At 34.8% G+C, this 22,898-nt stretch overlaps 3 protein-coding genes and 3 non-coding genes across 6 annotated transcripts; 3 read left to right on the top strand and 3 right to left on the bottom strand.

The window, feature by feature from the left end:
- On the top strand, window positions 1-6,276 carry LOC145558807 (putative CoA ligase CCL6). Its single transcript, XM_081620143.1, has 19 exons — window positions 1-278; window positions 996-1,059; window positions 1,157-1,246; window positions 1,514-1,570; window positions 1,883-1,931; window positions 2,062-2,138; window positions 2,436-2,472; window positions 2,569-2,663; window positions 2,811-2,975; window positions 3,352-3,462; window positions 3,558-3,645; window positions 3,755-3,821; window positions 3,921-3,996; window positions 4,133-4,250; window positions 4,686-4,931; window positions 5,055-5,194; window positions 5,281-5,463; window positions 5,549-5,668; window positions 5,987-6,276. The coding sequence occupies exons 1-19, from the start codon at window positions 133-135 to the stop codon at window positions 6,032-6,034; spliced, it is 1,977 nt and encodes a 658-aa protein (XP_081476269.1). The 5' UTR covers window positions 1-132; the 3' UTR covers window positions 6,035-6,276.
- TRNAI-AAU (transfer RNA isoleucine (anticodon AAU)) lies at window positions 811-884 on the bottom strand. Its single transcript has one exon. It is a non-coding gene; the product is annotated as a tRNA-Ile (tRNA).
- Window positions 6,277-8,887: 2,611 nt separating the features above from the next.
- LOC145560200 (uncharacterized) lies at window positions 8,888-11,866 on the top strand. Its single transcript, XM_081621459.1, has 4 exons — window positions 8,888-9,456; window positions 10,058-10,253; window positions 11,228-11,359; window positions 11,559-11,866. Exons 1-4 carry the CDS (start codon window positions 9,152-9,154, stop codon window positions 11,664-11,666), a joined length of 741 nt encoding a protein of 246 aa, XP_081477585.1. The 5' UTR covers window positions 8,888-9,151; the 3' UTR covers window positions 11,667-11,866.
- Window positions 11,867-13,434: 1,568 nt separating this feature from the next.
- Window positions 13,435-14,541, top strand: LOC145557984 (uncharacterized). The gene is made up of 2 exons (XM_081619145.1): window positions 13,435-13,881; window positions 13,972-14,541. The coding sequence occupies exons 1-2, from the start codon at window positions 13,435-13,437 to the stop codon at window positions 14,539-14,541; spliced, it is 1,017 nt and encodes a 338-aa protein (XP_081475271.1).
- A 1,157-nt stretch (window positions 14,542-15,698) lies between these two features.
- Window positions 15,699-15,772, bottom strand: TRNAI-AAU (transfer RNA isoleucine (anticodon AAU)). Its single transcript has one exon. It is a non-coding gene; the product is annotated as a tRNA-Ile (tRNA).
- Window positions 15,773-15,857: 85 nt separating this feature from the next.
- On the bottom strand, window positions 15,858-15,931 carry TRNAI-AAU (transfer RNA isoleucine (anticodon AAU)). Its single transcript has one exon. It is a non-coding gene; the product is annotated as a tRNA-Ile (tRNA).
- Window positions 15,932-22,898: the final 6,967 nt, after the last annotated feature.

The raw sequence follows: 22,898 nt of genomic DNA, 5'->3' as shown, positions 1-22,898 counted from the left end.
TCAATCTTCCATACTCCCCACTACTATTCTTATCTTAATTTTCTAAGGTCTATATTATTTCATTTTTCATCAAAATTATAACATTGTGATAATTTGTACATTATAAAAAAAAAAAAGGAAAAAATTGTTAAAATGGCGGTATACACGGAGAAGGTAGAGGAGGGGAGGGCAGCAACGGGGAATAGGCCATCGACCGGGGCGGTGTATCGTAACATTTATGCTGTGGATGCTCTCACTGGTGTGCCTGATGGAATTGAGTCTCCTTGGGATCTCTTTAGGTATATTTCATTTCTTCATCAACTTTACTATATGCTTATTTTCTCTTGGACGTAGTAGAATTGAAGTTACGTAGTAAATAGATCTAAGGAATGTCAATTAAATGTATGTATCGAGTTACTAATTTTTTTTATATGATGGAAAATTTATCACTCTAGATTATGTAGAGGCAGTGACTCGTGAAAGTCGTGATGTGACAATTAAATATGAAGGGAAATATTTATTGATGGGAATTGATATACCAATATGAATGAAAATTGTTTAGTATCGTAGTGGACTAGTGGTTGGTTTAGATATAATTTTAAAATTTGGGTTCGGTTCTTATTTTATCAATCAAATAGATTGAATTGTATTTTTTTCATTCTATTTGCCATAATTGAGGAGCATATATATAAATCTTTGTTGTAGTAAAATGACTCGAATAAGGGTTTATAAATTATAATATGAGTATTTGTAACCCTATGAAAATTTCATGATAAGCTAAAAAATTTCAAGAATAAAATATATTTCATCATAATTAAAAATAAAAAAAATTGGCCCATGCAGGGGTCGAACCTGCGACCTTGGCGTTATTAGCACCACGCTCTAACCAACTGAGCTAATGGGCCAGTTATTTGGAAAATTATTGTATTAATTACAATTAAATTGTAAAATTGACATTCAACAACAATCATTATTGTTCATAAAAAATGTTAATTTTTGGGTTTTAATGGTTTCAGCAAATCTGTGGAGAAATATCCCACCAATCATTTACTGGGTTCTCGCAAAATCGTTGATGGCAAGGTTAGTTTTTCTCTCTCTGGCTCTTTTAAAACTATAATCTGTAAATTGTAATTTTTAATTTTCATGTGTAATTAAATTGTACCTGTAATTTTAACAGGCGGGTCCATATGAATGGCTTACTTATAAAGAGGTGTATGATTCAGCTCTTCAAATTGGGTCTGCTATTAGGAAGTGTGGAGTTAATCCTGTAAGTTCAATTTTAGTTTCATTATGTATGAATATTGAGTTTGATTGATCAGTCCGAAATTAATAGTCACATTGATAGTGTAATTTGAACCGGCAATATGACAACTGAATTTGGATGGAGGGAGTACAATACAATTTTGTGGGATTAAAGCTGAAATGCTGAATTATGTGTCCTATTGGCTGTAAAGGTTATGTTACATACTGTATTAGTATGTCCTGCAATTGAACTGATAATGATAATTTTTCTGGCATAAATGTTTGATTTTAGGGTGGTCAATGTGGAATTTATGGGTCCAACTGTCCCAAATGGATCATCTCTATGCAGGTATGTTTCGCGACATTTGGATTGTTGGTACTTTAGTAGTTTTTGATGTTTGGCAATGTTGATCAATGTTGTACTTGTTGATACAATAGTAACTAGTTTTTTGATCAAATTTGACAAGTTATTAGGTTTAACTCTCTCAATGTCCGCGTTCATACTTCAACATATAAGAGGTTGTAATTATAATGAGTTTTAGGCTTACTCTTTTATAACATGATGATTCACATTTTACAAATAGGTAAATTTGTATAAGCTGTAAGTACCGAGTTTATACATATGGGATAGTGACTGAGAATTGATATGTTGATTTTTCAGGCTTGTAACGGTCAAGCCATATCCTATGTACCATTGTATGACACACTTGGTACGCTACCTTCACATTCTTAACATCTATCCTTTATAGCTAATAATATCTGTGTAAGGTTGGCATTTGCCACGAGCCTACAAGAACAAACATTCATGACTAACTGATAATGCTGTTATATGTTATGCAGGCCCCAATGCAGTGGAATTCATCATTAACCATGCTGAAGTCTCCTTAGTTTTTGTTCAAGAGAAAAAGATACCTGCTGTAAGTTGTTTGTTGTTGCACCAAATGTTCTAATCTTATAAAAGGTAGAGGTCTAATGTGAAAACTGTAAGTTTGATGTGCTGGTCTAACAAACTATATGGAAATATATCATAAGATATTTGTGTTTCATTGATTTATAACTAGCATAGATAAGTTGATTCTATGCCTCATACTTGATCAACCAATTCTATAATTATTTTTTGCATGAGTCAATGCTGGTGCACATTCGCTTGGATGATAAAGTTGTTCAATCTTTGATCCTGAATTAATGATGCTACTATTTTGATGCTTATGCAGATACTAGCATGCTTGTCAAAGTGTAACTACTTAAAAAGTAGGTTAACAGAGAGGATCTTTATAGTACATCTTTAAATTTTGGTTACTTAGTTTTCTTTTTATTTACTGAGTTACATTCAATTTTGACCCTCAGCCATTGTCAGCTTTGAGAACATCTCCAGCTCACAAAGAAAAGAAGCTGAGGATGCTGGAGTTTCTTGTTTCTCTTGGGATGAATTTTCTCAATTGGTAAGTGTCATAATTTATAGTCCAAGATCTTGCCTGCAGAATCATGGGAGTTATTTAAATTTACATAGCCTGCAGAACTCTTATCTCAGAATACTTATTCGAGAACACTGCTTGAGGGCTAATCTCTGAGGTTTTTCGTTGTTTTAGGGAACTATGGATTGTGAAATTCCTTTGAAACAAAAGACTGATGTCTGCACTGTAATGTACACAAGTGGCACAACGGGAGAGCCAAAGGGGGTGATTTTAAATAATGCAGCTTTTACAGCAGAGGTCTTTTCAGTAGACTACCTGTTCGAGAAGACAGATAAATCGGTAAAAGGCACTTCCTTGCTGTTTTTTCTACTTGATGCCATTAGTTTGATATAAATTGTATTAGGTTCACATTATTCGCTGTTCAGCAAATAAATATCAAGTTTCTCTGCTGAAATTATGTTAGTGGCATGAAAGTTGAGCTACTTTATACCCTTTCAATTTCAAAGTGATTATCCTAGTTCACTTTTCACATAAAACTGAGTATTGGATTTGTGACACAATTTTTCCAAAGAACAATCACTATGATATGCAAGACATTAGAAGTTACATGGCATTCTTGCAGTAGATTAACTTCCAGGTCTTTATTATTTCTCTATTCTCTGAATCACATCATTGTTGAACTAGTAAAATTAAACTGGAAAATTCTTTGTTACAGGCAAGTACAGAAGATGTATACTTCTCATTCCTTCCCTTGGCGCATATATTTGATCAGATAGTAGAAACATATTGCATTGCCAAAGGCACTTCAATTGGTTTCTGGCAGGGAGTAAGTTCATATGCTACAACTTAAAGTGCTCTTTACACTTTTTTCTGATCCTTCAGAACTTCAATCAACACCTTTATTCTGTATTTTGCTTACAGGATGTGAGATATCTGATCGAGGATCTCCATGAATTGAAGCCAACAATGTTCTGCGGGGTTCCCAGGGTTTTTGAACGTTTATACAATGGTATATATCTGATATTGATGCATTTATGTAACCCCCTAGCTGCCCCCCCCCCCCCCCCCTAATGATTTTCTTATTATGAGGAAATGACTCATTTATTTTCTGTCTGAAGGTATTGTGGATAAAGTTTCATCCAGTGGCGCTCTCAGGAAGAGCTTGTTTGACTATGCCTATAGCTAGTATGTTCAAGTTTTGGCCCTTGTGATTTTCTTTCAGTCTGTGAACTTGAATCTATTTGCTCGAACATTATATATAGCTGATCTGTAAGTGTCTAACAGTAAACTGCGGAATTTGGAGAAGGGATTGCGCCAAGATGAAGCCGCACCTCTTTTGGACAAGCTTGTTTTCAATAAAGTTGGTGGATTCTGTCCAAATAAACCTTCTGATTTTCCATTTCCTTGATTACCAATTATTTTTCCTTCGGTCCCTTTTGAGTTCCTGATAGTAAGGAGTAGTTTTGATTTGGTTCCATTACTCTGACCTGGACTAGATCAAACAAAGCTTTGGAGGAAGAGTCCGCATTATGATTTCTGGAGGAGCACCTTTGCCACGGCATGTTGAAGAATTTTTGAGGGTTACTTGTTGCTGTGTGGTGGTACAAGGATATGGTGAGTCATGAAGCTTTTCAAGTGATGTATTTTAGGTTAAGCTATCGTGGATGTTAATATGAAATCTCAACTGATCTTTGGACAATTGCATATATATATATATATATATATATATATATATATATATATATATATATATATATATATATATATATATATATATATTTTATTCAAATGTGGGGTAAAATAAATTATGATTCTCAGATTCAGACAATTATTTTCCCTTGTACATGTGAGAATGCTCATCCAACTTTGTTTGATCTGATTTTCTAACTGTTAACTCCACAACATAAGACATAGTTTATAGCTCTAAACTTTCAGCTCTGCAGTTTAGACAATATATTTCATTCCTGCTTTCAAGATTTGTTGTCCTAGTAGTTCCGGTGTTTTGTTTTCCTCTTTTGTCAATTTATAAAACATTTACTCCATTGATAGGTCTCACTGAAAGCTGTGGAGGATGCTTCACATCAATAGCCAATGTGTATTCAATGATAGGCACTGTGGGAATCCCCTCGCCTGCCATAGACGCAAGACTGGAGTCTGTTCCAGAGATGGAATATGATGCGCTTTCAACCACACCGCGTGGTGAAATATGTTTGAGGGGGAATATATTGTTTTCTGGTTATCACAAAAGGCAAGATTTAACTCAAGAAGTTCTTATAGATGGGTGGTTCCATACAGGTATATTCCTTGTGTAACAGCGGAATTTTGTTAGTGTGAATGGTATTGTTTCCACACTTTGAGGATCTGATTAGTACTTTTGTTCTCTGGAATGTATAATGCTATATATTTAAATTTTTTTAGGTGACATTGGCGAATGGCAGCCTGATGGATCCATGAAAGTCATTGATAGGAAGAAAAACATCTTTAAGTTGTCTCAAGGTGAATATGTAGCGGTGGAGAACCTTGAGAGCATATATTCGCGGTGTAACCTTATAACATCTGTAAGTTTTCCCGTAAATGGTGCATGTAGCTTTGATTATCACACCCAACGAAGTAAATGGTTGTTGATATGCTGTTGTCTTCTCAGATTTGGGTGTATGGCAATAGTTTCGAGTCATTTCTTGTGGCTGTTGTTGTTCCTGAGAGAAAGGCAATCGAGAACTGGGCAGCTAATAATAATGAGACTGGGGACTTCGAAACACTCTGCAAAAGTACCAAGGCTAGGAAATATTTCTTAGAAGAGCTCAACAGCACTGGTCAGAAACACAAAGTATGTGCTTGAACCTTATTGTTCTTTCTGCAGTTAACTAGCAGCACCTTGATTTTGCTTACTCAATTATTGTAATTTTGATCAGCTTCGAGGTTTTGAGATGCTAAAAGCAGTTTTCCTCGAGCCCATTCCTTTTGATATAGAGAGGGATTTGATGACTCCAACCTTCAAATTGAAAAGGCCCCAGCTGCTTAAATACTACAAGGTATGTTTTGCACACCTTATTAATGTAATGTCATGACTTGATGATCCCTGGAAAAGGCGGAAAAGTACTAAATTGCAAGGAAGTAGTTTTAGAAGATGATTTCTTCAAAAGACAGAACTTTTTGGTAGTCATGCTTTTGGTTGGGAATTTGAAGCAAACAGGAACCCTTTCAGTCAAATTTAGCTGCCATTGTACTATATTGAGTTACATTATCAACGTGACTATAAATTTTGGTTTGATCATATTACTACCTGTCACCAAGTTCAATTTGAGTATGGCATCGCCTTTCTGATGTATGGCTTTGTATGGAAATTGCAGGATACCATCAATGAGATGTACAATGAAGCAAAAGGGAAGAAGGCATGAGATGAGGAAACAACTTTGTTTAGAAATGAGGCATAAAATATGAAAGGAAAGTGATTTTTTAGCCTTCTAAAAGTTAATTTTGGCTCGACTATGATTTGTTCCTTCTTAGAGGGAGAAGTGCTAAAATCAAGCTTTGGATTGTTAAAAACAATTTCCAATACCAATATATGGGACTTCCTCAAACCCAAATATTATATATTTTGTATTTACTATATCAATATATCATATAGTCTTTATGTTAACGCGTTATAGCCGTTATTATCCTCTTGTACCTAGTTTATATATGCATCAGAAGAAGATCAAGTGTTCATCAATACAACAATACAAGATGTTTAGGTTACCATTTCCATAGAAAAATGTTTGGTCCTTGTTAATTAATTGTAGATTTGTAGGGTGGATTATCACTAAATAGCCCCCCCCCCCCCCCTTTTTTTTGGAAGAAAAATAGCCCTTAGTATACCACGAATCATGATGTAAAAGGGGTAAATTAATTTATTCAAGAACTTGACTCTGTATGATCATATTAACCACACTCATATTGTCTTAATGTGGTCATTGTAATGTTATTGTGGCACCAAAATTGATGATTAGAGCACATAGTTTTGTCAAAAGTTTTACATTATGAAAATATGCTCTTTTAATCCATTTTTGATACATTTATTTGGAATCCATGTACAAAATGATTTGGCCTCTTCATTTATACAATGCATACTCAATATATAAAATGGGAAATATTCTACAAAAATCAACAAGAAGATCAACACTAATGATACACCAAGGTTAGTGTTGAGCATCATTAGTTTGACGATTTGACCTAGGTCGAAAAAGTTAAAGGTTGGATAGTCCAAAAAGTACATTCATGAGCTTACACATTTTTTAAAAAGCATGGTTTTACTCAACACACCAATTACTATCTAATGATTTTAGCATGTACTTGTATGTTTTACAAAAATAAAAACCCTACTTTAACTAAATACTCCGTATAACACTACCCTCTCTCTCCTCCTTTCTCTCTCCAAAACCCTAGCCTCCATTGTTGAATTTTGAAGGGACTTCCATCGATTTTAATCGGTGGAAGGCCCCAATCCTTGTTTCTTTATTGTTTTTTTAGCTTTATAATAATGCTTCCTCCTTTTGAGAGGAACTTTTCTCCCTCGAAAGAAAGGGTTTCCGATCTCCTTCGAAAGAAAGGGTTTCCGATCTCCTTCGAAAGACAAGGGTTTTTCGACCTCATTCGAAAGACAAGGTTTATCTCCTCTTTTCGAGGGAGAAATTTCTTAGTTTTGAATCCATGGTAGCAGATCTAATGGATTGTCGTAAAATTATTTCGTTGGTGAAAAAGTTATTAAGTTTTCGAATACGAACAAATGAATCAGAAGGAACACATCCTCACGGCTACAAAGGATCGTTAGATTGTCTTTTCAACAAGGCTGTAATTTCAGCGATATAAGCGGGAGATGCTCCGCAATGCAAGATCTACTCGATGATCGTAGTTTTTATTAAGGAAAATTATATTTGATTCAATATCTTATGTATTTGTTAATGTCGAATCTTTATTGTAGATGTCGTATGACTTTTAATTAATGAAATACTTTTGCTATCAAAAAAAAAAAATGAAAGGCGCATTATGTTAAACCACAAACAAGATTATCAATCTTCCAAGTCCAAGGGCAATAAAATATGCCAATACAAAACGTTTAGTATCAAAGTATCTCCTCCTATCTCCCATGAGGCCATGAGTGATACTACAAATTATTTATGAGAGAATGAGTTGAATTGTATTGATGATCTTGGCTAATATATATTTATAGCCTACAAAAGATAACCTACACAATATAAACTCTATCATATAAATTTCCATAAATCTATCTTAGAATATCACTAAGATATATTATTATCTTAAATATAATATCATAAGATCTATATGAAAAATATATCACAATAATATATTTTCCTATATTCCTAATAGATACTCATCAACATTACAAACAAAAACATCAATTTTCTTATGTAAGTATTTCTAACTACTAACTACAAATATCTTAAATCTCAAAAATAAGTTGTACTTTATTACAAAGTACTACGTATATTCTATAGCATGCTAATTATTCTTGCAATGGAGTTTGTCACTTCATTTGTCCATGTCTTAGACTCTAAGCTATGTCAAGGAATGACCAACACCTAATGATATTTGATATGTGTCCAATATGTGAAATGCTACATAATTGGTGTGTCAATGCACGTGTGCATTTACTATAGTATATATGCCTCGTCTCTTTAAGTTGTGATAAATTGGTGAAATACTATATATATGAGCATTATTTAATATATGAGCTTTTTTTTTTTTCTCTCTCAAAATGGCATACTATATAATATTCTATCTCATAATTTAGAATTAGGGTCTGTTCTTTTACGTTGAAATTCAGTTCAGTACAGTTCAGCCCAGTTCAGTTCAGTTCAGTTTAGTTCAGCTCCGTTCAGTTCAGCTCATTTCATTTCAATTCAGCTGAGTTCAGTCAATGAGAACAGACCCTTAGATTGACAATGACTAAATTATGTTCAAATTGAAAAATAACTCCTTTATCATCATGATACATTGTTTGAAAAATATAATCAAGATTATATTTCAATCTTTCTCTAATAAACCATTCATTTTAGTTCAGCTCCAATTATTTCAGTTTAATTCAGTTATTTTCAGTAAATTGGACAAATCCTAATATTTTGATCGAAAGATCCACACACATCGAAAAAAGAAAATTCCACTAATAGAAATTTATTCACATGAGAATTGTGAAAATTAAGAAGATTACCTATACGTCACCAACTGCTATTTTTTTGGGTTCAAATAATTTCATTTTTTATAAATAAAGAAACGAAAAATCGTAAGCAAAAACGTGTAGCATTCATCCCAGCTTCAAGCAAACTCGTTAGGGTTTGCTCAATCTTCAACAAATTTTCTCTCTAATTTTTACCATCAATTGAATTCACAAAACACTTGATCGTATCAAATAATTGATTATCCCCATTTCAATTTGAAGATTTATTTCTGCATTTCCAACTTACTAAATCGATTAATTCTCAAGATTTTTTTCCCCATTTCTTGTTGATTTTATCAAGATGCCGAATTTCTTCTCAGTATTGAGAACAGTTGGGAAAAGCAGATTATTGCGACAAAACAACATTAAACCATTCATTCGACATCAGAATCGTACAATTGATGTTGGCGAGATTGGAAATTATGTTTCAGTTCGATGTTTGAGCAGCATTGCTGGAGTTGATCGATTTTGTTCTAGAGATTTGATTCATCGTTCGAATAAATTGTTAACTTCCAATTATAATTTGCAGAAAAGATGGTTTTTAGGGGTGGGAGATGGTGAAGAAGGAACTCTATCTAAGGTTCATGAGGAAAAACTTGTTCTTGGGTGAGCATTTCTTTACTTATTATTGCTTATAATTTTACTTAATTTAGATTAAATGATACATTAGGTTAATAATCGCAATGATACCATTATTTCCCAGGAATTAAGTTTATGTATTGAGTTAAGTTTAATTGTATTGCATTATGTAAAATATGTTGGATCTTTGTTGTGTTGCAATAGATTTGATGAATAATGGGGTTGAGTTGTACTGTTGTATATGATGATATTAGATGAGAAGAAGAAGAAATTTAAGTTGAGGAACAATCATGAAGTAAAATATAGAGTAGCGATGTTACTTGTACTTAGCAATAAATTTAGTATGTTTTGAGCAAACATGATAATTTAGTGTGTTGTGATGCAAACATGATATACATTGCTGATTGTTTTGTATGAAAAAATAATGCAATCAGAAGAAGGTTATTTGCTAAAGGCCTGTCTATAAGGGTAAAATGCTGACTGAAGATTAGTTGCAATTCTTGCAAATCACTGTATAATAAAGCCTTTCTCATCATAGTTAAGTTGCATCATTTCTTTGCATAGCTAATTATCTATGATGTTTTGTGGAATGAAGCATGAAATGAACAAAGATTATCTTTATAAACAGGTACTCCCCTGAGCAACTGTTTGCTGTCGTTGCAGCTGTAGATATGTATGAAGGTTTCTTACCTTGGTGCCAAAGATCAGAAATTATTCGACATCACCCTGATGGATCATTTGATGCTGAATTAGAAATTGGTTTCAAATTTTTAGTTGAGAGCTATGTTTCACATGTGGTTTTGGACAAGCCGAAATACATTAAGGTACATTTTTCATTACACCTAGTTCAAATTTTTCTACAGTAGCTGACTGAACATGGTCATCCTTTATGATATTCTTAGATTTTTGTTCTAGTATGATTTTGATACGATTGAGGATGTACGGTAGAAATGCAATTATACTGCACACAGAACACTCAATTTTAGACTTTTAGTTATGGATCTGTATTTGCGCTCCTATTCCTGCGTGCAATAGAATCCTAATTGATTTGAGTTTATTATTTATGATGAGACAATATGATGATGCATGACAAAAAGTTGAGTTTAAAGGCCACAAAGATTAGGTCCTTGGAACACTTCAATGCTTTAACTTGTATGAATTTTTGTCATGACTTTTCTCATAATTCAAAAGCAGTGTTTTAGTATCCTCGCTAGTGATAGCTGAGTCTGTAAGGATGCTGAATCCTTTTGAATTAAGGATCAGAATTTCAAATATGCAGAGGCATGAGTTAGTAAATATTGTGGATCTATAGGAGAGTATAGATGGGGAGAAGGGTTGTAGAGATATACTAATAATTAATTTCTTACGCAACTATTGTCTGAACCCCACCTCTTTCCCTTCCCCGAAGCTGTAAATCCACCTAATTAATTTTTGTTAGAAGAAGGGATCAACCGCATAATTTGGATAAAATTGCTTGTCAGACCTTCAAGAGCAATATTTATGGAGGGAGAAAATTTATTTGGCCCTTAATTATCAAGGGGGATTAGTACAGATAAATAGCCCTTGCTGAGTTATTTCTGTCATGGTAATAAAGCATTGTTCCTGCTTGAGTGATCATTTATCAATATATTCATTCATCTATAAATCTTTCTGTATCCCTTATGAGTGATCTATGCCTTTTTATGTTTAGAATCTTTTGGATTCAGATGGAAGTAATTGTAAAATGGTGTCTTTGAGTCTTTAACCCCCTTAATTTGATATGTGCTGATGTCGCTAATTTTGTTAATGGTAATGCCAGACCACTGCATCTGAAAGCAACCTTTTTGAACACTTAATCAACATATGGGAATTCAGGCCAGGTCCAACTCCAGGCACTTGTAATGTTTACTTCTTGGTCGATTTCAAGTTCCGTTCACCGCTTTACCGGCAGGTAATATTTAATTTTTTATTCTGCATGTATAACTAGTTTTGGACCCCTTTAGCTCCAACAAGAAGCTGAATTTTAAAATCCTTTCAATTTAGTTAGTATAGGAGACTACAATTTTGCTAAGTAATGATACACTTATATTTGATTGTGTTGGATACGTACTGCTTGCCTCGTAACAATGATGATGTCTTCTTCTGTATAGGTGGCATCAATGTTCTTTAGAGAGGTTGTCTCTCGATTGGTCAGTTCGTTTACTGACCGTTGCCGATTGATATACGGGCCAGGGGCAGCCATTGAGCAAAATGCGTAGGATTTTGGAGTTAACTCACCCTGATACATCAGCTCTAGGCCATCTCTAGAAATATAGTTGAATCAAGTGAAACATTTAGGAGGCTGTAACCTTGCATCTCATTCTTTAGATTTTTGTTAATCACAAAATTGTTTCTTGAAGTATTATTGAGATACTCTTGACAATTTGGGATCCCAAATCGAGCCTTGTTAGTTTTTCAATTCGTTTCTTTTGGCTGCTGGGACTTGCATGAAGACCCAATGGAGGCTTCTGATGTACATTCTTCCTAAAAGTAACGATTAAACAAAGCCACGAGGCCTGTGATCCTGTACAATAATACTTGGATATGTATAATGTTGAACATAATCAGGTTAGATTGTTTCGAAACAGGCCAAGCATGTAAACATAGCGACCATAATGAGTTGATAAAGCACCACAAAAATTGAGAACATTACAATTCACAGCTATTTACAAAATCACAAGAGAAGATGAAAAATGTGTTGAATTTTAGTGGATATTGTTAATATCAGTACATTTTTAATCTCCCTCTTGAACAGTTGTGATTTAATGATTTATGGTCTTGTTGACATTTACTATTTATTAAGATGTTGTTTTCATTACAAGACTTAATTTGTACTTCCTCCATTCCAAATGAATAGAATTTTAATCACGTTTGTTAATTCATTAATAAATTTATGGTAAAGAGATTTTGAAGAGCTTTTAGCCTATTGTGTCCTATTTGAGGTTTTTGGATGTTTCTTTTATACTCGTAGTTATTTTAGGTGTTTAGTAAATAACTTATTTTAAAGAGCTTTTTGGACTCAAAAACTCATTATAAGAGCTTTTTGAAACTAGTTTATTGAACATTAGTCTTTTGGCTATTAAATTCATTAAAATAGTTAACATTTAAAAATCAAATACCTAATACTTTTATTCAATCAGCTATCTATAACTAACTAGTCAAACCAATAACAAACATCTATAGCAATTGTATCAACTAAGTGCCTTAAATTAATAAAATGTCGATATTTTAAATTTACACATTAGGAGGATTCCAAAAATATGTCACAGGACTATTTAGCTCATCTCAACTCATTCAAAAAACCAAGATATAAGACTTAAAAAAAACCCAAACAAAACAACTTCATTCCGTACTTAGGGCCTGTTCTCATACACCGAAATTCAGTTCAATTCAGCTCAGCTCAGTTCAGCTCCTAATTTCCTTCTCTTATAAAATATTTATTTCAGTTCAGTTCAGTTCAGCTGAGTTAAGTCAATGAGAACAGGCCCTTAGGCTATGTTATTATCAGATTATTTTCAGTTCAATTCAGCTTTAATAAGCTCAGTTCAATTTAATTCAGCTCCTAATTTTCTTCTCTTATAAAATATTCAGTTCAGTCAATGACAAAAGATCCTTAAATCTATCAATTCCATTCAAAAGTTTATGATACAAACAAACATAAACATAACCTCTTAACAAAACTCTCTCTCCTCCATAACTTAAGCTTAAGCTTAACCTTAAATCCTTAATCCTCACTCATACACTCACACCACAACCCAACCAAACATCATGTAAAACACACATCTCCTCAAGGGGTTGGGTGAGATGAGGTGGACCCCACCACCTCAACTCACAAACTCAACACCCACCCCCACCTCTCCTTCCTCCGTCCTTGGCGGGCGTTTTTAACCCGCCCCACCCTCATCCGGATCCTCCCCCTTATAATCAACCCTACCCACAACCCACCCCCCTCTTTCTCTCTCCACCTCTACACTTTCTCTCTCCTCCATGGCTTCCTCCTCTCCGCCGCACCAACCACCTCCTTTCTCCGACTACCTCGACCCTCCTCTCGGCATCCCTCTCCTCCTCCCCGCACCACCAGCCCCACCTCCTTCCCGCCGCCTCCCTCCGCCGTGCTGGACCCCAGATGAAACCTCCGCTCTCATCGACGCTTACCGTGATAAATGGTACTCCCTCCGCCGTGGTAACCTCCGTGCTGCTCATTGGCAAGATGTTGCCGACACTATTCACCGTCTTTGCCCCCATGTTTCTCCCCCCAAAACCTCTGTTCAATGTCGCCATAAAATGGAGAAGCTCAGGAAACGTTATCGTTCTGAGCTTCAAAGGGCTAAGTCTATTCCTCATCATCGGTTCTCTTCTTCTTGGATTTACTTCTCTAAAATGGATTCCATGGAAAAGGGTATTTCTGGTTCTGGGAATGGTGGAGTCAATGGTGTTGGTGATGAAGAAGATGATGAAGATGGTGGTAATGGTGATGATGATGTAAATGATGAGGATTATAGGGTTGGTGGGTCTTTTGGGAAGGGGGTGAAGAATTATGGGAGAAATGGGTTGAAGATTCGAATTGCTGGGAATTCCAATTTCAATTCCAGGAAGAATTATGCAGGATTTCAGGAAAATTCTAACCCTAACCCTAACCCTAGGTTTGGATTTAATTCGTCAATTCAGTCTAGGTGTAATGAATTTGGGTCGCCTCCTAATCAATTTGATGTTAGAGCGAGGTATTTGGGTGGGTCTTCATCTGGGAATGGATTGGGGGTGATGAAGATGATCAAGAAGAAGAGGAGTGCGTTGGGGAAGAAAGAGAGGAGACGAGAGGCAGGGGATAATGTGGCGATGGCGATGGTGGAGGCGATACGAATGTTGGGAGAAGGGTATGTTAGGACTGAGATGACCAAGATGGAGATGATGAGAGACTCCGAGAAGGCGAGGATGGAGATTGAGATGAATCGAACTCGGATGATGCTTGAGTATCACCAAAGCATTGTTGACACTTTTGTTAGAGGAATGTCTGATCACATTGTTGACAATGATGATGATTACGACGATGATGACAGGAACAACGATGGAGGCGCCTCGCCTCCTAGATGCTAATTCTCATTAGATTTTAATCTAGTCTCTGGTGAGAAATGGGGAGCGTTTTTTTGGTGCTTGAATTGCATAGTATAGTATCAAGAAGAATTGAGAGTTAGAGTTGTATGTTTGGGGATTACATTTTGTACTAAAATGCTATCAAATGGTAGTTGTGAAGTTGTCGATTTAGTTAGGTTTTTGATTTGGAATTGCTATGTGTAGATTTGTATGGTTTAGTGTAGTAACTAAATTCTAATCTGTAACCAAAATTGTGAAATCAACTTTAGTTCTAATGTTCGTTGTTTCTTCAGCTTGGATTTCCTGCTAGTTTGTCTTTTGGAGAAACTGTGTGTAGCTTTGCATCATGTTTGATGTATGAAAAACAGCTTTCTTTTGATAGCATACAATTCTGAAAGAGCTTTCGATTAGTTGACAGGAAATTATAAATGAGCTTGAAAAGATCTGGTTTACAGTTTATGTTACTGATTGCTCCAGTGTTGTTTCTGCTCCTGTATTGGATGATTTGGATCTAGAGTGGCTTGTGCTAGCAATTTGAGCTCCAGTCGTCTAGTCTCATTGTGTGAGTTGAATGAAGCCTTGTAGATTGAGGAAGGCTGATGAGGCAATGAAGTCCGTGTTTAAACCTTTGAACAAGAAAAATGTAAGGCAAGAGTAGAGAGTCCAGTACTCCAGTATTTTTAACATCTATATTCAAAAATCACACAAATGACAAACAGTGCTGTTGCTAAAGCGTGGCTAAAGCTAATGACTCACTGTGGCTAAAGCTAATGACTCGCTGTGGCTAAGTACAATGTTATTGCGTTAAAGGCTTAAAGCTAACGACTGAAATTAGGCCTATCAAGTCTTCGAAGCTATCTTAGTAATGTATTGTAGTAGACCTATCAAATCTTCGAAGCTATCTTAGTAATGTCTTGTAGTAGACCTGTCAAGTCTTCGAAGCTGTCTTTGCCTGTGTGCAGTAGTTAATATAACTTTGTCATGAGCAGCTTGCCTGAGAAGTTGACTGCTTTTTACCATTGCACACCTCAACATCTGAATAATTCTGATGTACATAACCTTGTACAGTAGTTGATATACCTTTGTTCGATCATACCATGCTGTTGTTTTAGTAGTTGATATACCTTTGTTCGATCATACCATGCATAGCAAAAAAAAAATGGCCCATGCAGGGATCGAACCTGCGACCTTGGCGTTATTAGCACCACGCTCTAACCAGCTGAGCTAACGGGCCATGATGTTAATTAAAAAGATATATTATGAGTAATTACATACTATGTTTCCTCAAAACAAAAAATAAAAATAGAAAACTTAAAATGTGGCCCATGCAGGGGTCGAACCTGCGACCTTGGCGTTATTAGCACCACGCTCTAACCAACTGAGCTAATGGGCCAGTTAATTAGAAAAATAATGCATTGATTATACTTAAATTATGAAATTGACATTCAACAATACTGTTTTTTTTTTTTTTTTTTTTTTTTTTTTTTTTTAACCATACTGTATTCAAATTGTTGTATAATTCATGGTGTTTAACAAAAAATGTCGTAAAATTTTATATGATAATGTTCTAATTTAAATTTTGATACTTCCTCTATTTTTGTGTATACACAAAATGAATTATACGACAATCATAAAATTAATGGTGTATATAATATATACTAGTTTTGTGCCCCGTGCGATGTTCGGGTTGTTTATCGAAGTTTAAATAATTTTTTTTTTTTATCTAAAATACATTTGCTATTTGAATTTTTGTACTCATAGATTAATAATCACTTGTCCGTTTATGGTTATCAATGATGTACAAACAAAAAGAACGGTCATCTAAAGGCTAAAGTTGTGATCTCTTTTCATTTTCTCCAAATATCTAAGAAAAGGTCGGTTGCATGTTAAGACTTAATAGAATGATTATATGTAGAATATTGGTATTTTGTTGAAAATAAAATTCTATATCAAAAGTTTTATTGAAAATAAAACTCTAAAATAACTTTTTTATCCTACTAATCTATCCAAATTTTATTGAAAATAAAACTCTAAAAATAACTTGTTTATTCTACGGAATCTATCCAACTTTTTTTTTTAATCCTATTCTATAAACAATATATTCTAATAAATCCTACGCGTAATTTTAATACTCCCTCCATTTTTAAATACTTGCTCCATTTCTCCATGCGCGGAGTTTTAGGTGAAATTGGAAAAGTAATAAAATATGGAGATAGTGGGGTTGGTGGAAGAATAAAAAATTATAAAAAACCAAAAGTAGTGAAGAGATTTGAAGGAGAGAGAATATGAAATTAATATTGTTGGGTCCACTAGGTGAGAGGAATTAATTTAATATTGTCAAAGCTTTCCAAATAGGGAAATGGAGCAAGTATATAAAAACGGCCTCTAAGGGAAAGTGGAACAAGTATTTAAAAACGGAGTGAGTATTTAATTGTCGCCTACGTGGCGTGACACTTGGCGAAAAATTGAGACGCCAAGTGTCGATGTCTCGTATCCTGACTAAAAGTTTAGCTTTATATATTAGTTATATGATATATATTCTTGTATGAATTTTCTAAAGTTGAGTCTAAATTGATTCAAGAGATAACCTATCTCATATATTAGGAAACAATCCTAACACCTCATAAGTTCATTAAGATGATACCAAATATCCTAAAGATCACAAATAGTTGTATGCCACAATAATAATAATAATAATAATAATAATAATAATAATAATAATAATTTAAAATATCACAACTTTTCTCTCTCCTCTTTTCTTAGCTTCTTCTTTAAGCCAAACCACACATCACCAATAACCCTATCTACTCCACCCATTTTCTCTCTCCTCTTTTCTTAGCTTCTTCTTCAAGCCAAACCACATATCACCAACAACCATATCTCTATTCCACCATTTTTTTTCTCCTCTTTGCCAAATTACTGCAATTAAAGCCGAAATTGTAGAAATTGGGTGTCAAATTGTTGTGAAAAATTGTAATTAATTATCCTTAAGATCATCAACAACATTTGAAGTAGTTACTTGTAGGTTATTATTGGTTACTTGTATGAATTACTTATTCAATGGTTACTTGTATGAATTACTTATTCAATGGTTACTTGTTTTATTCTTGGAATCTTAGATCGAATATTCTACGTCAAAAATTTGAGCTCATTTTTCACGAGAACCAAAGAAATTGTAAGTAATACGTCAAATGGAAGATTCTAAGTCAAAAATTGTAAGTAATTCAAACGAGAACCAAAGAAATTTGAGCTCGTTTTCTTCTTGGAATCTTAGATCGAAGATTCTACGTCAAAAATTGTAGGGTGTTACTAGTTTGGTTAGGGGTTACTTTGTAAGGTGTTGGTGGTTTGGTCATGGGTTACATGTAGGGTGTTACTGGTTTGGTCAGGGGTTACTTATAGGGTGTTACTGTTTTAGTCAGGGGTTACTTCTAGGTTATTACTGGTTTGGTCAGGGGTTACTTGTAGGGTGTTACTAGTTTTGGTCAAGGGTTACTTGTAGGTTATTATTGGTTTGGTATGGGGCCTACAAGCAACCCTTGAATAAGTAACAAGTAACCATTGAATAAGTAATTCATACAAGTAACCTTTGAAGTAACTCATACAAGTAGCCGTTGAACAAGTAACTTATACAAGTAACCCTTTAATTAATCCATACAAGTAATCTCTGGAAAAAAAAAATACAAGTAACCCCTGAAAAAAAAAAACAAGTAACTCCTGAAAAAAAAAATACAAGTAACCTTTGAATAAGTAATTCATACAAGTAACACCTGGAAAAAAAAATACAAGTAACCCATGAAAAATACAAGTAACCCTGACAAAACCAGTAACCCCATTATGCGCGTGAATAGTAGAGCTGTCAATTCGGGTAAATGGGTCGGGTTTGGGTCGGGTAAGAGTGAGTTGGGTCAACTCGGGTCGGGTCAATTCAGATTAATTCCATAACCTACGCGGGTCGGGTTTGGGGTGGGTCATGCTTGAGTCGGGTCACGCCAGGTCATACTTCTTATCGGGTTTGGGTCGGGTTAATAAAAGGTCAGGTTACATTCGGGTCGTGTGAACAATAGGTCGGGTTTAATTCGGGTTTTCACGGGTTAAAACGGATTAGGGTAATTCTCGGGTTTGAGTCGGGTTCGGTTCAAGTCAATAATTTGCGGATTATTATCATATCGGGTAATTTTTAAGTCGGGTCATTCTTGGGTTCAAGTCGGGTTCGGTTCAAGTCAATAATTTGAGGGTTATAATCAGGTTGGGTCATTTCCAAGTCGGGTCATTCTCGGATTCAAGTCGGGTTATGTTCTAGTCAATAATTTGCAGGTTACAATTAGGTCGGGTCATTTCCAAGTCAAGTCATATTCGGGTTCAACTAACTATAAATAGATAATTATCATTTTTATCAAGCTAATTATTTCCTTTGACTATAATATATATGGCAATATACTAGGGAACTATAGTCTATAATTTAAGAAGATAATTATCTCCTTTGACCATACAACAAATATATACTACGTACTCCCTCCGTTTTTAAATACTTGCTCCATATCTCTTGGGCACGAATGCCGATGTTAATCTTTGATTAATAATATATTTAATTATCAATAAGTATAAATTTTAACAATTGAAATTTAATAATCTATTCATTGAGATGATTCCAACAAGTACCCACAAGACTATATTTTTTCTTATGTATAAATCACAAACATTAGTCAAAGTAGAACGAATGAATAGTGTAAAAAATAGAAATGGAGCAAGTATTTAAAAACGGATGGAGTATATTTAACTATTAAATTTGAGGATAATACTTCTTTCTTTTGCTGCCTGGACCGACTTGGTCTCCCAAGACAAAATGCTTTGATCAACAATAATAAGGTGGTCTAAATTGCATTTAAGGTGATTTGAAATCGGGTCAGGAACAATTTGGGTTGAATTTAAGTCGGGTCAATAACAAGTCGTATTAATTTCGAGTCGGGTTAGTTACAGATCGGGTTGAATTTTGAGTTGAGTAAGTAATAGGTATAGTAAATTCGAGTCGGGTCAATAACAAGTCGGGTTGAATTTGGGTTTGGTCAATAACAAGTCGGGTTGATTTCGGGTCGGGTTTGTAAGAGGTTGGGTTAAATTCGGGTCGGGTTAAGAACGGGTCGGGTTGAATTCAGGTCAGGTTAGTAACAAGTCGGGTTAAATTTGGGTTTTGACAGGTTAAAACGGGTTTGGGTCAATTTTGGTTCAAGTCAGGTTCGGTGCAAGTTGATTAAATTGACCGTTGTAAATCAGTAAATCGGTGCAAGTTGTAAACTGGTAAATTGGCCATTTAAAAGCAAATTAAATGGTTCCACACACTCAATTGGAATCTTGGAGGATATTAGGGACCATGGTAAACATTTCGGCAATTTTTATTTGCGGGCGAAAAAAGTAAAAAAAATTCCTAAATTGAAGGCTAATATCCATGCTTTTTGATAAATTTTGGAGGTTTCGGGGCCCGGTGTCGAAAAGTCTTGAAATTCTAGGGAATACATCTCCGGGTCATTTAATGCCGTTTGGAACCATATATGACCATTATTTGTTGTCATAAATGGTCGTGCAAGCTTAAATTAATGAAATCGGTGCAAGTTGTAAACCGGTAAATTGTTCTTTGAAAGGAAAATTTGTATGGTTCAACCAAACTAATTCGACTCCCGGAGGGTATTAGGGACCATGGGAAACATTACGGCAATTTTTATTTTCGGGCGTTAAAAAATCAAAAAATTTCAAAATTAAAGGCTAATATCCACGCTTTTTGAGAAATTTTGGAGGTTTCTGGACTCGGTGTAGAAAAGTGTTAATATTTAAACAGACACATCTCGGGGTCATATAATGCCGTTCGGAACCATATATGATCATTATATGATGTCATAAATGTTCGTAATAGGCTTGAGTTAATGAAGTCCGTGCAAGTTGTAAACCGGTAATTAAATTGGCCGTTTAAAGACAAATTGGATGGTTCCACCAACCCAATTGTACTCCAGGAGGGTATTAGGGATCATGGTAAACATTTTGGAAACTTTTATTTTCAGGCGAAAAAAAGTTCCAAAATTGAAGACTATCCACGCTTTTTGAGAAATTTTGGAGGTTTCGGGGCCTGATGTTGAAAAGTTTTGAAATTTTAGAGGATATCTCGGGGTCATATAATGCTGTTTGGAACCATATATGATCATTATTTATTTTTCATAAATGTTCGTGGTAGGCTTAAGTTAATGAAATCGGTTCAAGTTGTAAACCGGTAAATTGATCGTTTGAAGGAAATTTGGATAGTTCCATCCAGCCAATATGACTCCTGGACGGTATTAGGGACCATGGTAAACATTACGGAAATTTACATTCCCGGCCGAAAGAAAAAGTCAAAAATTTCAAAATTGAATGCTAATAATCCACGTTTATTGAGAAATTTTGGAGGATTCGGAGCCCGGTGTCAAAAAGTCTTGAAATTCTAAGGATTACATTTCGAGGTCATTTAATGCCATTTGGAACCATATATGACCATTATTGGTTGTCATAAATGGCCGTGCATGCTTAAACTGGTAAATTGGTTTTTGAAAGGCAAATTGGATGGTTCCACCAATCCAATTGGACTCCCACAGGGTATTAGGGCCCATGGTAAACATTTCGGAAATTTTTATTTCCGGGAGTTAAAAAATAAAAAAATTTAAAATTGAAGGCTAATATCCACGCTTTTTGAGAAATTTTGGAGGTTTCGAGGCTCGTTGTAAAAAAGTATTAATATTTTAACAGATACATCTCGAGGGTCATATAATGCCGTTTGGAATTATATATGATCATTATATGATGTCATAAATGTTCGTAGTAGACTTGAGTTAATGAAATCCGTGCAAGTTGTAAACCGGTAATTAAATTGGTCGTTTAAAGGCAAATTGGATGGTTCCACCAAACCAATTGTACTCCCAGAGGGTATTAGGGACCATGGTAAAAATTTTGACAATTTTTATTTGCGGACGAAGAAAAGTAAAAAAAAATTCCAAAATTGAAGGCCCGATGTAAAAAAAAATTCCAAAAATATCCACGTTTTTTGAGAAATTTTGGAGATTTCGGGGCCCGATGTCGAAAAGCCTTTAGATTTTAGGGGATACATCTCGGGGTCATATAATGTCGTTTGTAACCATAAATGATCATTATATGTTGTCATAAATGTTCATAGTAGGCTTGATTTAATGAAATCGGTGTAAGTTGTAAACCGGTAAATTGGCCGTTTAAAGGCAAATAAGATGTTTCCACCCACCAAATTGGACTCTTGGTGGGTATTAGGAACCATAGTTAACATTTCTGCAATTTTTATTTCCGGGCGTAAAAAAGTCAAAAAAATTCCAAAATTGAAGGCTAATATCCACGCTTTTTGAGAAATTTTAGAGGTTTCGGGGCCCAGTGTCGAAAAGCCTTGAGATTTTAGAGGACTGAACTCGAGCTCATATAATGCCGTTTGGAACCATATATGATCATCATATGTTGTCATAAATGTTCGTGATAGGCTTGAATTTATGATATCGGTGCAAGGTGTAAATCGGTAAATTGGCCGTTTAAAGGCAAATTGGATGGTTCCACCTAACCAATTGGACTCCCAGAGGATATTAGGGACCATGGTAAACATTTCGGAAATTTTTATTTTTGGATTAAAAAAAGTAAAAAATTCAAAAATTGAAGACTAATATCAACACTTTTTGCGAAATTTTAGTGGTTTCGGAGCCCGGTGTCGAAAAGTCTTGGAATTCTAGGGGATATATCTCGGGGTCATATAATGCCGTTTGGAACAATAAATGACCAGTATATGTTGTCATAAATGTTTGTGGTAGGCTTGAATTTGTGAAATCGATGTAAGTTGTAAACCGGTAAATTGGACGTTTAAAGGCAAATAAGATGTTTCCACCCACCCAATTGGACTCTTGGTGGTTATTAGGAACCATAGTAAACATTTTGGAAATTTTTATTTCCGGGCGTAGTAAAGTAAAAAAATTCCAAAATTGAAGGCTAATATCCACGCTTTTTGAGAAATTTTAGAGGTTTCGGGGCCCAGTGTCGAAAAGCCTTGAGATTTTAGAGGACTAAACTCGAGCTCATATAATGCCGTTTGGAACCATATATGATCATCATATGTTGTCATAAATGTTCGTGATAGGCTTGAATTTATGATATCGGTGCAAGGTGTAAATCGGTAAATTGGCCGTTTAAAGGCAAATTGGATGGTTCCACCTAACCAATTGGACTCCCAGAGGATATTAGGGACCATGGTAAACATTTCGGCAATTTTTATTTTTGGGTTAAAAAAAGTAAAAATATTCAAAAATTGAAGGCTAATATCAACACTTTTTGCG

The sequence above is a fragment of the Chenopodium album genome, chromosome 9 (assembly GCF_948465745.1).
Source record: "Chenopodium album chromosome 9, dcCheAlbu1.1, whole genome shotgun sequence".
Lineage (NCBI taxonomy): Eukaryota > Viridiplantae > Streptophyta > Magnoliopsida > Caryophyllales > Amaranthaceae > Chenopodium > Chenopodium album.
This window is presented reverse-complemented; position numbering and strand designations above follow the sequence as displayed.